The sequence below is a fragment of the Scyliorhinus torazame genome, chromosome 7 (genome assembly GCF_047496885.1).
Source record: "Scyliorhinus torazame isolate Kashiwa2021f chromosome 7, sScyTor2.1, whole genome shotgun sequence".
NCBI lineage: Eukaryota > Metazoa > Chordata > Chondrichthyes > Carcharhiniformes > Scyliorhinidae > Scyliorhinus > Scyliorhinus torazame.
In genome coordinates, this window is record NC_092713.1 from 57097151 (window position 1) to 57111420 (window position 14270).

Sequence of the window (14270 nt, forward strand, 5' to 3'; positions counted from 1 at the left end):
GAACAGAAAAGATTATTGAGTGTCTGAGAAGAAATGGAGGGAAGAAATGGTGAAGGCAATGTGGTTAATGAGAAGGAGATGTTGCAGAGTTGCGAAGGGGGACTAGGGCAGTGGCCAAGGGCAGAGCTATAGTGGAGGGGAAAGTGAGAGCAGAGGTGGAGAAATGAAGAAAGCGGAGAGCTGTTCAAATGGTGCTAAAGTGCAAATAGAGGGGCAGCGCAAGAAGGTTTGAAGGAACAATTTATCATGGTGAAAATTAATGATAGGTTGGCTTTACTCTTGAGGATGACCCTGGGATGTGGGAGAACTTTACGTTTGATAAATTCCCTTTTTAGGTAAGGATACCATGGTGGTATGTAAGATGCATGACTATTACTCATGTCTCAAGATTTTGTTAACTGATACATTATTTGTATATTCCACTGGTGCTCTATTGGAAATCATTGTTGAGCCAGCGGATTATGCTTTAATTTTTATTAACTTTTAATTTCCATCTGTTTATTCAGTCGAGGCCTGTGCCCTAGTGGGTTAGAATATCACTTTTATTTCAAGGCTATTTGCTTCTAAAGCAGATCAAGAGGTGACAGTATCTTGTGTTCGACTTTAATTGCAGGTGGCACCTAGATAAGGTGGAAGAGCTAATATTTGTATTTAACACAAGAAAATTTCTTTAACTTTCACCAAGTACATTTCAGACGACATTTGTCCTTGATTTCCAGAAGAATTTTATTGGTTTCAAGAGATTATTAACAGACGGGGAAAGTCGGGGGTGGGGCAAGCAGAGGTTCAGGCAAAGTGGCTTTCTAGTTTTATGTGTGTTGTAACAGGTATAATGAATGCTCAAGGTTATTTAACAGTCAGTGAGAGTTATTTTGGTAAATGTATCAAAGCAGGTGCTAAATGAGTACTGTGCTAATAAGACACGCGGTTTGAAAGATTTGATTTAACATTCAGTTTTGGCCCTATTGCTGATTTAATTTGAACTTGCCTGGAAGTTCTGAAACAGAGACTTGCGAGGTGTTGCACTCGAGAGCTAATTAGAAGCAATTATTATGGAACAATATGTACAGGCTCCATGCAGATACTTCCACCGAAGTTGTAGAAACGTGCCAGCCGACACACACACAGGCAGGTTTCTTGAAAGCGAGTCTGAGGGAGAAGGTGTACACAAGTTGTTGGGCGCAGCACTGGAGTTCCAGAGGAGAAGGAATGTCTGGCACCTGCAATGGGGAAGCAGTCCATATCACTCTCCTGTCCCTCTCCTCAGCAGCTGCTCTGCTTGGCCCCATGTCCCCCTCTCATTCCTCAACCAGACCCAAAGGGAGTTTCTCAGGAGAACTCCCATAATGTGGAGCAGCATAGCACTTGTTCTTTTTCGATGAAATCCTCAGAACTTCCGGGAGTAAGCGTTGGTGAATCATTGACAGACTGTCCCAAAAGTCTGCTTCTAACCTCCAGCAGCAAGAGTATACTTTTAAATAGCGCATGAAATCTGACTTGTTTATTCCTGTTCAGCAGGCCACTGTAAAGAGAGGGTATTAAGTCATGTGTCATCCACCACAATGCTGTGTAGCCTCATTGCTGAATATTAGCAGGCAACTTGTGGTGATCAATATCTTAATGCACACCTTGGGGAATATTCGTAGCATGTACTCCAGCTCCTTTACCAAGATAGTGGCTTGTGTTAAATGGCAAAATTGGTTTTCAGCTCCAAATGCCATCTTGGTGACCTTAGGCCTCACCCATTTGGGGTAGAAATCAGGTTGGAAGGGGTGCGAGGGGTCAAGATAAGCAGCATATCCTCCTGACCTCAACAGCAAAGGTATGTTCCTGGTACGTGGGCACTGTGATCGGTGGTGGGGTTTGCCTGGGGTAGCAAAGCTCTGAACTTCATCTTGTGGGCCTGAAGTAGTGATGCACTATCAATTACGACGAGACGAGAATAGAGAGTAATCGAGGCTTTATTAAGCAGAGATGTGTTGCCTCCTACAGCTGCTGCCAAAATGGCTGCAGCTCAGTGAGCACACACATTTATACTCCGCCTACATTTTGTTATTGATATTTTATGAAAACCTTTAATAAAAAAAATTTTTTTTTTAAAGTGAGGAGAGTGAATCTCCTGCCGGCAAGGTAATGCCTCCACTGCCACACCGCTTCAACGATGGCTTGGGCCTCCTTTTCGATGGAGGAGTGCTGAATTTCGGAGGCATGGAGGGTGCGGGAAAAGAATGCCACGGGCCTACCTGCCTGGTTGAGGGTAGCAGCCAGAGCGACGTCCGATGCATCGCTCTCGACTTGGAAGGGGAGGGTCTTGTCGACCGCGTGCATCGCGGCCTTGGCGATGTCGGCCTTGATACGGTTGAAGGCCTGGTGAGCCTCGGCCGTCAGGGGGAAAACTGTGGAGTGAATGAGTGGGCGGGCCTTGTCCGCATAGCTAGGGACACACTGGGCATAGTATGAGAAGAACCCCAGGCATCGTTTGAGGGCCTTGGGGCAGTGGGGGAGGGGGAGTTCCATGAGGGCCGCATGCGGTCGGGGTCGGGCCCTAGAACTCCATTTTGCACCACATAGCCAAGGAGGGCTCAGCGGTTTGTGCTGAACACGTACTTCTCCTTGTTATATGTTAGATTCAGGAGTTTGGCGGTGTGGAGAAATTTGAAAAGGTTAGCGTTGTGGTCCTGCTGGTCGTGACAGCAGATGGTGACGTTATCGAGGTACGGGAAGGTGGCCCGCAGTCCATACTGGTCAACCATTCGGTCCATCTCCCGTTGGAAGACCGAGACCCCGTTAGTGACGACGAAGGGAACCGTAGGGAAGTGGTAAAGGCGGCCGTCTGCTTCGAACGCAGTGTATTGGCAGTCCGCCTTGCGGATGGGGAGCTGGTGGTAGGCAGATTTCAGGTCCACTGTAGAGAAGACCTATTACTGTGCAATCTGATTGACCATATCAGATATGCGTGGGAGGGGGTACGCGTCGAGCTGCATGTACTGATTGATGATCTGACTGTCGTCAATGACCATCCTGTGTTTCTCTCCAGTCTTTACAACTACCACTTGGACTCTCCAAGGGCTGTTGCTGGCCTCAATGATGCCTTCCCGCAGTAGCTGCTGGACCTCCGACCTGATGAAGGTCCTGTCCTGGTGGCGTCCTGGTGGCGACGGGTTTGCAATCCGGGGTGAGGTTTGCAAACAGGGAAGGTGGGTCGACCTTAAGGGTCGTGAGGCCGCATACAGTAAGGGGTGATAGGGGCACGCCGAATTTTAGAGTTCGACTTTGGAAGTTGCACTGGAAGTCCAGGCCGAGTAACAGGGCAGCGCAGAGGTTGGGGAGGACGTAGAGCCAGAAGTTGCTGAACTCTACGCCCTGGACGGTGAAGGTGGCGGTGCAGTACCCCCGGATCTCCACGGAGTGGGATCCGGAGGCCAGGGAGATTCGTTGGATAATGGGATGCACCGCGAGGGAGCAGTGCCTTACCGTATCGGAGTGGATGAAGCTCTCCATGCTACCGGAGTCGAGAAGGCAAGGTGTCTTGTGGCCATCGACCTTCACCGTCGTTGTCACGGTTGCGAGGTTGTGTGGCCGGGACTGGTCGAGCATGATGGAGGCAAGCTGCGGCTGGTGTTGGTGGGCCCCAGGCTGGTCGGCGGCGGTTGCGGGCGATGAGCGGCCCGATGAGGTGCCCGACGAGCAGGTGTTGTCCAAAATGGCGCTGAAGATGGCGGTGCCCACGGGACACATGTGGCAGGCGGCGTTAAAGATGGCGGCGCCCATGGGCCACACGAGGTCTGATGGGGGGAAGATGGCGGTGCCCAAGGGCTGCACGTGTTGGGCCGCACGTGGGCTGCGGGGACGAAAATGGCGGCGCCCCCGGGTCGCACATGGGGGGTGCAGGAACAATGGGGCTGGTTACAGCGGCGATCAACCGGGCCTGGCACATCGCAGCGAAATGTCCTTTCTTGCCGCAGGCCTTGGAGATTGCGTGCCACGCCAGGCAGCGCTGCCAGGGGTGCTTTGTCTGCCTGCAGAAATAGCACCTGGGCCCCCCGTGGTTGGTTGGCTGCCACGCGGCGCAGGCTTGGGATTGGCTGGGGGCGGTCGCTGGTGGGGTCCACGATGTCCAGGAGGAGGGCACCGTGCGGTCGGGGGGGGTACGATTGTACATTACGGGAGGCTACCGTTAGTGAGGTCGTGAGTTTCTTGATCACCGTGAGGTCGAGCGTACCCCCTTCTAAGAGGCGCTGGCGGATATACGCCGACCCTATGTCCGTAACGAAAGCGTCCCTGATTAGGAGTTCGGAATGTTCAACGGCCGAAACTGCCTGGCAATCGCAGTTCCTCGTCAGGGCGTGCAGGGCACGCCAGAAATCTTCCAATGACTCACCGGGGAGTTGTTGCCACGTGGACAGGAGGTGCCTGGCGTAGAGTTTGTTGATCGGCCGGGTGTAGTTCTCGTTCAGAAGCGCCATGGCCTCAGTGTAGTTGGGCGCGCCCCAGATAAGGTGAAAAATATCGGAGCTCAACCATGTGTACAGGATCTGAAGTTTCTGTGCTTCTGAGGATTGTTCTGTCGCTGATCCTATGTAGGCTTCGACCAGAGTGGTCGAAGGCCGAAGTGGCATTGTCTGCTTGAGGGTGCAGCTGCAGGCGATCTGGCTTGATATGTAGGTCCATCGCTGTAAAATCTCTGCTTAATAAATTGATGCACTATTAATTACAACGAGACGAGAGTAGAGAGTAATCGAGGCTTTATTAAGCAGAGATGTGTTGCCTCCTACAGCTGCTGCCGAAATGGCTGCAGCTCGGTGAGCACACACATTTATACTCCGCCTACTGGGTGGAACCAGCAGGCAGGGATCTTCCCCCGTACCTGTAGTACAGGAACTTTACCGTATTACTTCTCATGTACGTCATATATACAAACAGTGGTGACTACCGCAAGTAGGCAAAGGTGTAGGGCATTGGGCCTCCTCTGAACCTGACTCCTCTTTTCACCAAGTGGATTAGCAGGAAAGCTGAAACCACTTCCCCACCCAGGCTGGCAGTTAAAATAATAATCAGCCCCAATGTTGCGATCGAAGCCTGGTATATTTAAAGAAGGAACTTGAGGGTCCAGCAGGCTAAGAAAGAGCAAATTAAACCACATACCTGGTTTCTGTGAACAGTTAAAATTGTATCTCCAACAACAAAATAACTTTTGTGAATTTTATTCATTTTATGAATTTACGTCCTGCATTGACATTTATAGTTTGCTGTCTGAAATGATGGGTGGAGTTCTCCCATGCCCACGCTGGTGAGTTCAATAACAGGCAGGTGGGTGAGAATTCGCCGGGAGTCCAAAACACGGGTTCACGCCGATATGAATGTCCCGCGGGATCTCCTCCTGGTGCCCACCATGACGGATCAGGAATCCCGCTGGAGGCCGGCATGAAACTGATTTGTATCCCTATAATAGGATGCAGATGAAGGCCTGACCAGAGTCTTCTCCCCACCTCCATGCCCGATTCTCTGCGACACCACTGGGAAAACTCACTGGTCCAAATTGCGGCTTTTCCACATATTTGACTTTCAAGGGATGTGATTAATTTGTTGAAGTACACCGTTGCCAGAAGCTTCCGTAAACTGCTGGAAGATACAGAACGATAGGAAGTGTTTTTTTTAAACAATCCGACGACCGTTCTTGTTGAAATAGTCAATGATCTATTTGGGTAAATAACTTTGTGGTAATATTCATTTGAGGGAAATAAAGATAAATTAATTTTCTTTTGTAACATTTAATGTGTTTGTCAATTTTGTAATTTGTCATGAACTGTCACCTTAAACATGGCCTTTGGTCATTGTAAACTGATTTTTAATTAATGACACTTGTGTTTGACAGAAATATTTGCAGGGAATAAATAATTTCCGCAGTTGCTGTGGCCCCAAAGTTTATCTGAACTATGTAGGCGACACAATTTACATAACCAGCTCCGGCTAAATTACCTGATTTGCATAATGTGCTCAGCAAATATCCCGTGAGGCCAATATTCCTGTTGCACATGTAAGGCAAAACATGGGAACAGCAGAATTGAATGCACTATCTATAAAATCTAAACAACTGACCCAGTATGACATAGGGTATCCCATATCATTATACTTTATATGCTGAGCAGGAGTTTAGTGTTCATGTTCAAGTCCTATTTCAGTTAGAGACTGGGTGATAAATGTATTGCAGCATATTTTGTGGAGTTTGAATTGGAAGGGAATATAATCTTTTTATTACATGATGGAAATTAATTTCTATTCCTTTAATCCTGGAGATAAAAACATTTCTCTGTTTTCTATGAGGTTTGCATCATAATTATAATGTCTGCATGAAATATAAAGTTAGGAATTGATGGCTTCATACCAAGGAAACTGTTAGCCCACTTCAGAGTCCACTTGCCAACCAATCAGCGCGCTCTTCTCATGCAGTATAAATTGTTCCCTGTACAATTAGTGGTCTTGCAAATCTGTCCTGAAGAGTGCAAGATCATACAATCCACAGAATTCTGACAGTGCAGAAGAAAGCCATTCAGTCCATCGGGTTTGCACCGACCCTTTGAAAGAACTCTACCCAGGCCCACTCCCCCGTCCTATTCCCATAACCTAACCTGTACATCCCTGGACATGAAGGGGAAATTGTGCATGGTCAGTCCACCTAACCTGAACATCTTTGGACTGTGGGAGGAAACTCGCGCAGACACGGAGAATGTGCAAACTCCACACACGTCACCCAAGGCCAGAATCGAACCCAGGTTCCTGGCACTGTGAGGCAGCAGTGCTAACCACTGTGCCATTTCAAAACTCAACAGCAGGTATTTTTTCAGCAAAACTCAGGTTCTGTGCGATCAAATGACAAACTGTTAGTCCTGGGAGAATCTTACTGGGGGCTCAGTTAACAGATGTGGACATTGATGATGATATTGTGGTATGTAATACATTGAATTCAACTTATTGATGTTGGCTCACTACTGCTGAGCCACTTTCATTCTTTCTTTTTTTTAAATTTTATTGTTGCTGGATTGTCACTTTCAAGCTCCATTTTGATGATGTGGCTAAGGATGTAAAAAGGAATCTTGGGGTGACTTGTCCACTCTGAGATTACTATTTTACACCATGGCTAGGATTAGTAACTTCTATCCCATATCATTGTGAATTGAAACTCTTATGTTCTTTTCTAAAAGTGGCTTGTTAATATCAATACTTCGGGCTCGTCTGGTGGGTAATGAAGTCCCCAGAGATTGTTATTCATGTGTTTATTGACCTCAGTGATATTTTATGCAGAATTACACCAAGTCGTGAAAGCAGCCTGTTCAGAGAACAACAGTTTGATTCTGAATCCATACAGACATCTATATTTCATATACTGTCCCATTTCAATAAAGAGGACTAATTATGAAGCAAAGTATTATTCCTGAATAATCCACATGTCCATCTACCAAATTGCATTTCAAAGCAAAACTGCTTTAAGTCCGAATCCGAACTGAAATCCAAGTGAAAGACAATTGGGTGACCAACTATTCCAAGGTTAGCAATTTGACATTATAACGAGACAGTGAGCCTCATTGTTGTTCACAGTTTTGAATTTAGGTTTGGATGGCCTGGTTTCCCAAGCCTCGGGGAACCCAGCAACTAGATCCTGGCTGGGCAGCTGTTTTTTTTCATTCATTGATTCACAAGATGTGGCTAGGCCAGCAGTTTTTGCCCATCTCTAATTGCCCTTGAGAAGGTGGTGATGAGCCGCCTTCCTGACCGCTGCAGGTACACCCTCAGTATTGTTAGGAAGGGGATGCCGGGGCAGCACGGTGACACAGTGGTAGCACTGCAGTCTCACGGCGCCGAGGTCCCAGGTTCGACCCCGGCTCTGGGACACTGTCCGTGTGGAGTTTGCACATTCTCCCCGTGTTTGCGTGGGTTTCGCCCCCACAACCCAAAGATGTGCAAGGTAGGTGGATTGAACATACTAAATTGCCCCTTAAATGGAAAAAATTAATTGGGTACTCTAAATTTATTTTTAGAAAAGGAAGGGGATGCCGGGATTTAGACTCGGCGACAGTGAAGGACCGATGATATATTTCCAAGTCAGGACGGTGTGTGGCTTTGGAGGGGAACTTGCAGGATCCAGGCGACAAATGCTTTCATGATCCATTGTGCCTGCCTGGGCAACCCCTGAAATTAGGAACCCGCAAACATAGGCGAGTCTTGACTTGTGGGTCCCCCATGCCTTAGAGCATCCCCTTGTCCTCACTCACTTCCCCAACCCCACCTTCATCCCTGACAGATGAGGTAAGTGAAAATCCAGACTGTTAACCTGTGAGATTGACTGATTTCCTGCCTCATTTATGATTTCTTAACAAAATAAAAACTTTCATTCCAAATACATGAGTGGAAATTAACAGTTTTTCCTATTTAAAAAAATATATTTTACAGTTGGACGATTGCTCATAGAATTCAACTCCCTGATGACAATGGAGAAGGTTCAGCGAGAGAATCCAGATGTCCGAGAGGGTGGTAAATACAAGCCTTCAGACTGTATAACTAAGCAAAGAGTTGCCATCATAATTCCATTCAGGCACAGGGAACATCACTTGAAGTTCTGGCTGCATTACTTGCATCCCATTCTCCGCAGACAGAAGATCAACTATGGGATTTATATTATAAACCAGGTAAGTACCCAACCATATATTCCTATTTTGAGGCAGTTATGTTCTATTATGAGCGAAGGATTTCATTGGAGCTAATTATGAGTTATAAGCTATTTATTCTATTTGTTTTATGTGATCCCTCCTTATGGTTTCACAATTCTAACCCTTACGCTATTGAGTATCGAATCACTAATCATCTTTAAATGAGTTCTAAATATTGAATAAGTACTTGAGCTTTCTCGTTGATATTGTAGTCTATCTGCGTCAAAGATCAAAATTATAAGGGTTCTTCAGGTTTGATGCTTCATCTTTACTTGGATGCAATTTGTAGGTCCCTTGGATCAATATTGCATGTGTCTGCCCTAATACTGCCGTAACTCACTGCAGGAGGGACATACCTTTGACCCAAATTACTCTACCGATAATAACTCCAAAGAAATGCCCATAAATGATTCTCCTCCAGGAATAAAAGAAAGGCCCGGGCTTCACCAGAAACTGAGGTCAGCCATAACCCTTTCACATGATCTAAAACTGGAGAATGGAAATTGATAAGAGAAAAAGTGCAAATTACTGTGCACCAACATGTTATAAAGGGAGATGATGGGCGGCACGGTGGTACGGTTGTTAGCATTGCTGCCTATGGCGCTGAGGACTCGGGTTCGAATCCCGGCCCTGGGTCACCATCCGTGTGGAGTTTGCACAGTCTCCCCGTGTCTGCGTGGGTTTCACCACCACAACCCAAACATGTGCAGGATAGATGGATTGGCCACATTAAATTGCCCCTCAATTGGAAAAAAAAATTGGGTACTCTAAATTTATTAAAATGAATAAATAAATAAATAAAGGGAGCTGTGTATATACGAAGGGAGATGTGTGTATACAAAGGGAGATGTGTGCATACAAAGGGAGATGTGTGTATACAAAGGGAGATGTGTATACAATTGGCAATACCAATCCTCACTTCCACTTATTCCTGTGTTTTATGGTTCAGAATCATTGGTCAGGGACAGCCTGTGAGACTTGTATAAAATCCTGTTGGGTGACACTACGACATTGCTCTCCAGTGACAGTGGCAATATGAATTAGCACCTATACGTAGGCCCCTGTGTCTTATTCATATTGACCATAATTTTCCTCCTGCGGTTTTTTAGTTGACATCTAACTTTGACAGAGCAGAATGCTTGAAGTTACAGTAACCAGCTAGGAGAATTTCCTACTCTGCTACTGGGCTGCCTTTCACATGGAGATTAAAAGCAATATATTCAACTCTAGAAGAATTGGGACTGTGCTGTTTGATGCCTCTGCACCATTTAGAATATACGGCAACTCTTTTACTGTAAAACAGATACTTTCTTAGCAGGTGGGCGATATTTTCAAAGGTTACGTAGGAGTGCTTTGCGCTAAAAGTGGTTCCTCGGATTATTGTTTCTTTCTTCAGTTTTTATAAAGCTTCATTATTCAGAGCAGCATCTTGACATGCCTGTGAATATATTTGTGGTCGTCCTACGCTTGGTGGCAAGGCTACTCAAGTGATTCCAATTCTGTTTAACTGACTTGGATACTGACAGCCTTTTGAGTTTTCATAATGCAGACATCCCCCAGTCCCAAATAATACTTTCCTTGTGTGAGTTATTGTTACAACGATCGGCTGTTCAGGAAGGTATAGGAATGTGGTGAATTAGAACACATGATTTGTGTTCAATTTTGGATTGGATTGGACATAATAGGGCAACACAACATATACAATGTAACTACATAAGCACTGGCATCGGATGAAGCATACAGGGTGCAGTGTTAATGAGGTCAGTCCATAAGAGAGTCATTTAGGAGTCTGGTGACAGTGGGGAAGAAGCTGTTTTTGAGTCTGTTTGTGCGTGTTCTCAGACTTCTGTATCTCCTGCCCGATGGTAGAAGTTGGAAGAGTGAGTAAGCCGGGTGGGAGGGATCTTTGATTATGCTGCCCGCTTTCCCCAGGCAGTGGGAGGTGTAGATGGAGTCAATGGATGGGAGGCAGGTTTGTGTTATGGACTGGGCGGTGTTCACGACTCTCATAAGTTTCTTGCGGTCCTGGGCCGAGCAGTTGCCATACCAGGCTGTGATGCAGCCCGATAGGATGCTTTCTATGGTGCATCTGTAAAAGTTGGTAAGGGTTAATGTGAACATGCCGAATTTCCTTAGTTTCCTGAGGAAGTATAGGCATATTTTTAATATGCACAATTGCTTCATTTTTTGTAAATTTCTAACCATCAATATTATGATGTAAAGTTGGTGAGCAACTTGGTGGGAACCAATGGTTAATAAGAAATACCATTGATATAACACATGTTATCAGTGCTCAACATGCCCCAAAATGCTTCACAGTCCAAAGATGTGCAGGTTAGGTGGATTGGTCATGCTAAAACTGCCCCTTAGTGTCCTAAGATGTGCAGATCAGGTGGAGTTAGGGGATACGGGGCTAGTGTGGAGGGGTGGGCCTGGGTGGAGTGCTCTTTTGGAGGGTAGATGCAGACTTGACGGGCCGAAGGCCGCCCTCTGCACTGTTGGGATTCTATGGAAACTAACTAGTTACTTTTGAAGTACTGTCAGTGATGTTATGTAAGCAAGTACAGAAGCCGCGTTATTCATATCAAAGCCACACAAATGGCAAGTGAGGTGAAATAGATTTTGAAGAATGGTCCTGGGTGTTTTGAGAATGCCCTGGTCATCTTTGGACACCACCATGGGACCTGTAACATGCATCTTTCGTCTGCGGATCCCTGATTTAACATCTCATTTGAAGGATGGCAACACTGATAATACAGCAGTTCTTCAGTACTATGGATGCCATTTTGCTTTAATGATAGTACTCTCATCTGAGTCAGATGAAAGTGGGGTCAAGCTCCCCTACAATGGAGCTAACATTCACTGTAGTTCTCCGACTTATTTAGGTAACTATGTAACTTTGGTGGACGAAACCCTGGAAACCCCTGAAAAACTGTTGTCTGTGTTTGAAGCCATTTTGGGGGATTTCTGTGGTGGTTCTGCTAAAAGTAACACCGGACAACTGAGAGAGCCTGTATAGAATTTCGCCCTCACAATCTGGAGACTTCAGTATAGCATTGAAAGAATTCTGCATTGTCAGAAACGTGTAAAAAATATTAAATGTTAAATCAAGGCATATTCATTCTGTTCAGTTGCATCTAAGGCATATCGAAAAGCAGGGTGTGTCCCCAGTGTTCTAGCCAAATCTGTCCCTCAACCAGCATCACTCAAACAGATTAACTGGTCGTTAATCACAGTGCTGTTTGTGGGGCCATCCTTTGTATGCTGGTTGCTGTGTTTGCCTACATTGGAACAGAAACTGTACTTCAGAAAGACTTCATTGCCTGCAAAGTATTTTCCTGAGGATATGAAAGGAATGACATACATTGTAAGTCACTTTGCTTAGCTGTTCGTTTTTTCTTTCTATTGTGTGTTTATACACTGTGTTATACAGAGATTGTCGATGGTGAATCCTTGATAGTTTAAAGAGAACAGAGAAGGGTGGCCACCCACACTTGGTATGTCACTAATAGGGACTTGGGAGCCACACTCGAGTGGAAAATGGATTTGACAGGATGATCTAGTACATGGGGTATAATGTAAATTGTGCTTTGGACTGGAGGAAAATGTTTTTTTTCAAATTAATTCTTGGAATGTGGCTGCCATTGGCATTTATTGCTCATCCCCAGCTGCCCTGAGTTTGATGCAAGCCGCTTGTTTGCTCGGCCGCTCTCGAGGGCAGTTAAGAGTCAATCATATTGTGTGACTGGAGCAACATGCAGACCAGACCAGAGCAGACCAAAGAAGAGTGGCATATTGTCTTCCCTAAAGAACGTTAGTGAGTCAGTTAGGTTTTTATAATAATCTGACCGTTGAACGGTCACTGTTGCTGGCAACTTTTTTATTTATTACCAAATTTTTAAACGGAGTCCACATCCTCACTATTCTAGTGAGAACTGAACTCTCGTTCCCCGAATTAGTCTGAGCCTCTGCATTATTAATCTACATCCCTTACACTATTGTATGGCACCTCAGATCATTCCTTAAGCGAATTGCTCGATTTACTTGCCACCTCAAACAATTGTGTCAGGATCTGGCTTCCCGGCTGTTTCTTTAACATTTGTCTCGTTAATGATTCTCTCTGTGGCAGCACAGAAAATTATATGTATAAACATAATGGGGTGGGAAGTAACTTCTTAACTCCGGATTGAGATCGCTGTCAATTGCATCAGTCCATCCCAAACTCGAATGTGAAGTAGCATGAATCAGAATCAGGAGTTACGTTTTCCCTTCCTCACTGTGGTATTAAAGAATATATTTTCTCCCCTTCCCCCTCTTTAGGTTTCCATGCAACATGGATCATAACCTGACTGAGAGGGTGGGCAGATATCCTCCTCCCAGCCCTTTGACAATGCTGATCTGTTAACTGCCAGCTAGGAGATGCACAAGAGGGTCTGGGGTGACTCGTCCACTACTTGGGTGCCTTCCGTAAAGGCACGGCTGAGATTAAGAATTTGCCATGCGGGGAATGGCAGGCACAATTATCATCCTCTATCACAGTGAGTTGAAGTTCCTAAATGCCCTGTCCCAGTGAGCTACCTGTTGATGAAGATAGTTGTAGCTGGGCAGTGGGGTTCCCGGAGGTTGCCCTTGGATTCCTGCTGCTCATGATATGTATTAACCTCAATGGACATATTGTAAGTCGTCTCTTTTTGACAAAGACACCAAGTTGTTTGTGAAAGCATTGTGTTACGAGAACAGGTATAAGATTCAAAGAGATTTAAGAATCTGGATGGGGGCAAGCACATGTCTTACAAAATGAAAAGGTTGAAAATAAAAGGTATAAAAGATTTGTGTGTGCATCACATTGTACGGTAATGATGGCCAAAGCGAACAAAGTTAAAATAAACAATGCACAACCAAGACAATCAATGATTTCAAAAGGAAATTGGATAGGCATTTTGAAGGAAATAAACTTGGAAAGCTAGCTGGATAGAGCGGGGAATGGAACTGACTGGCTTTCTCTTACAAAGGACCAGCATGGACTTGATGGTTTGAATGGCTTCCTTCTGTGCTGTAATGATTCTAAGACTGTTTACATTCTGTAAACATTATTATGGTGCTATGTGTTGTGCCAGTTTTGAACGCCACAATGCTCAAGGGAGGAGCCAGGTGGAGCTGAATTGTTTCTCTAAGGAGGGAGTAGTGAAGTGTCAGCAAGCTTGCGGGCCTTCTGATGAGCACCCAAGAATGCTGTTTGCAACATTTCTGCTTTTCAGCAAGTGGAGGTGTAAGTTCCTAGGGAAAAGTGTAGATGGGAAATAACAGCAGAGATAGAATGAAAGGATAGTTTTAACACCTCCAGAGAGCATAAATACGAAATTACACCATGTATAATTAAGTTCTTGTGCATTGATGTCTGAACGTAGGGTGAGGGCATTTTATAAACAGGTGTATTTTAAATCTGCATAGATACATTTATTTTTTATTTTTTATTTTTTTTAAATAAATTTAGAGGTCTAAAACATAGCACATGGTTCCCTGGACCTCCCCACACTGCCCATACCGATCCTCCACTCCTGAAAA

General features: G+C 45.3%; 1 protein-coding gene across 3 annotated transcripts in view; it reads left to right on the forward strand.

Annotated features, from left to right (window-relative positions):
• b4galt2 (UDP-Gal:betaGlcNAc beta 1,4- galactosyltransferase, polypeptide 2) overlaps positions 1 to 14270 on the forward strand; it is a 612340-nt gene that overhangs the window by 367007 nt on the left and 231063 nt on the right. For all 3 annotated transcript variants that reach the window (XM_072510742.1, XM_072510743.1, XM_072510744.1), the window contains exon 3: positions 8449 to 8684. In XM_072510742.1, the coding sequence (XP_072366843.1) occupies positions 8449 to 8684 (236 nt within the window). The remainder of the gene's footprint in view (positions 1 to 8448; positions 8685 to 14270) is intronic.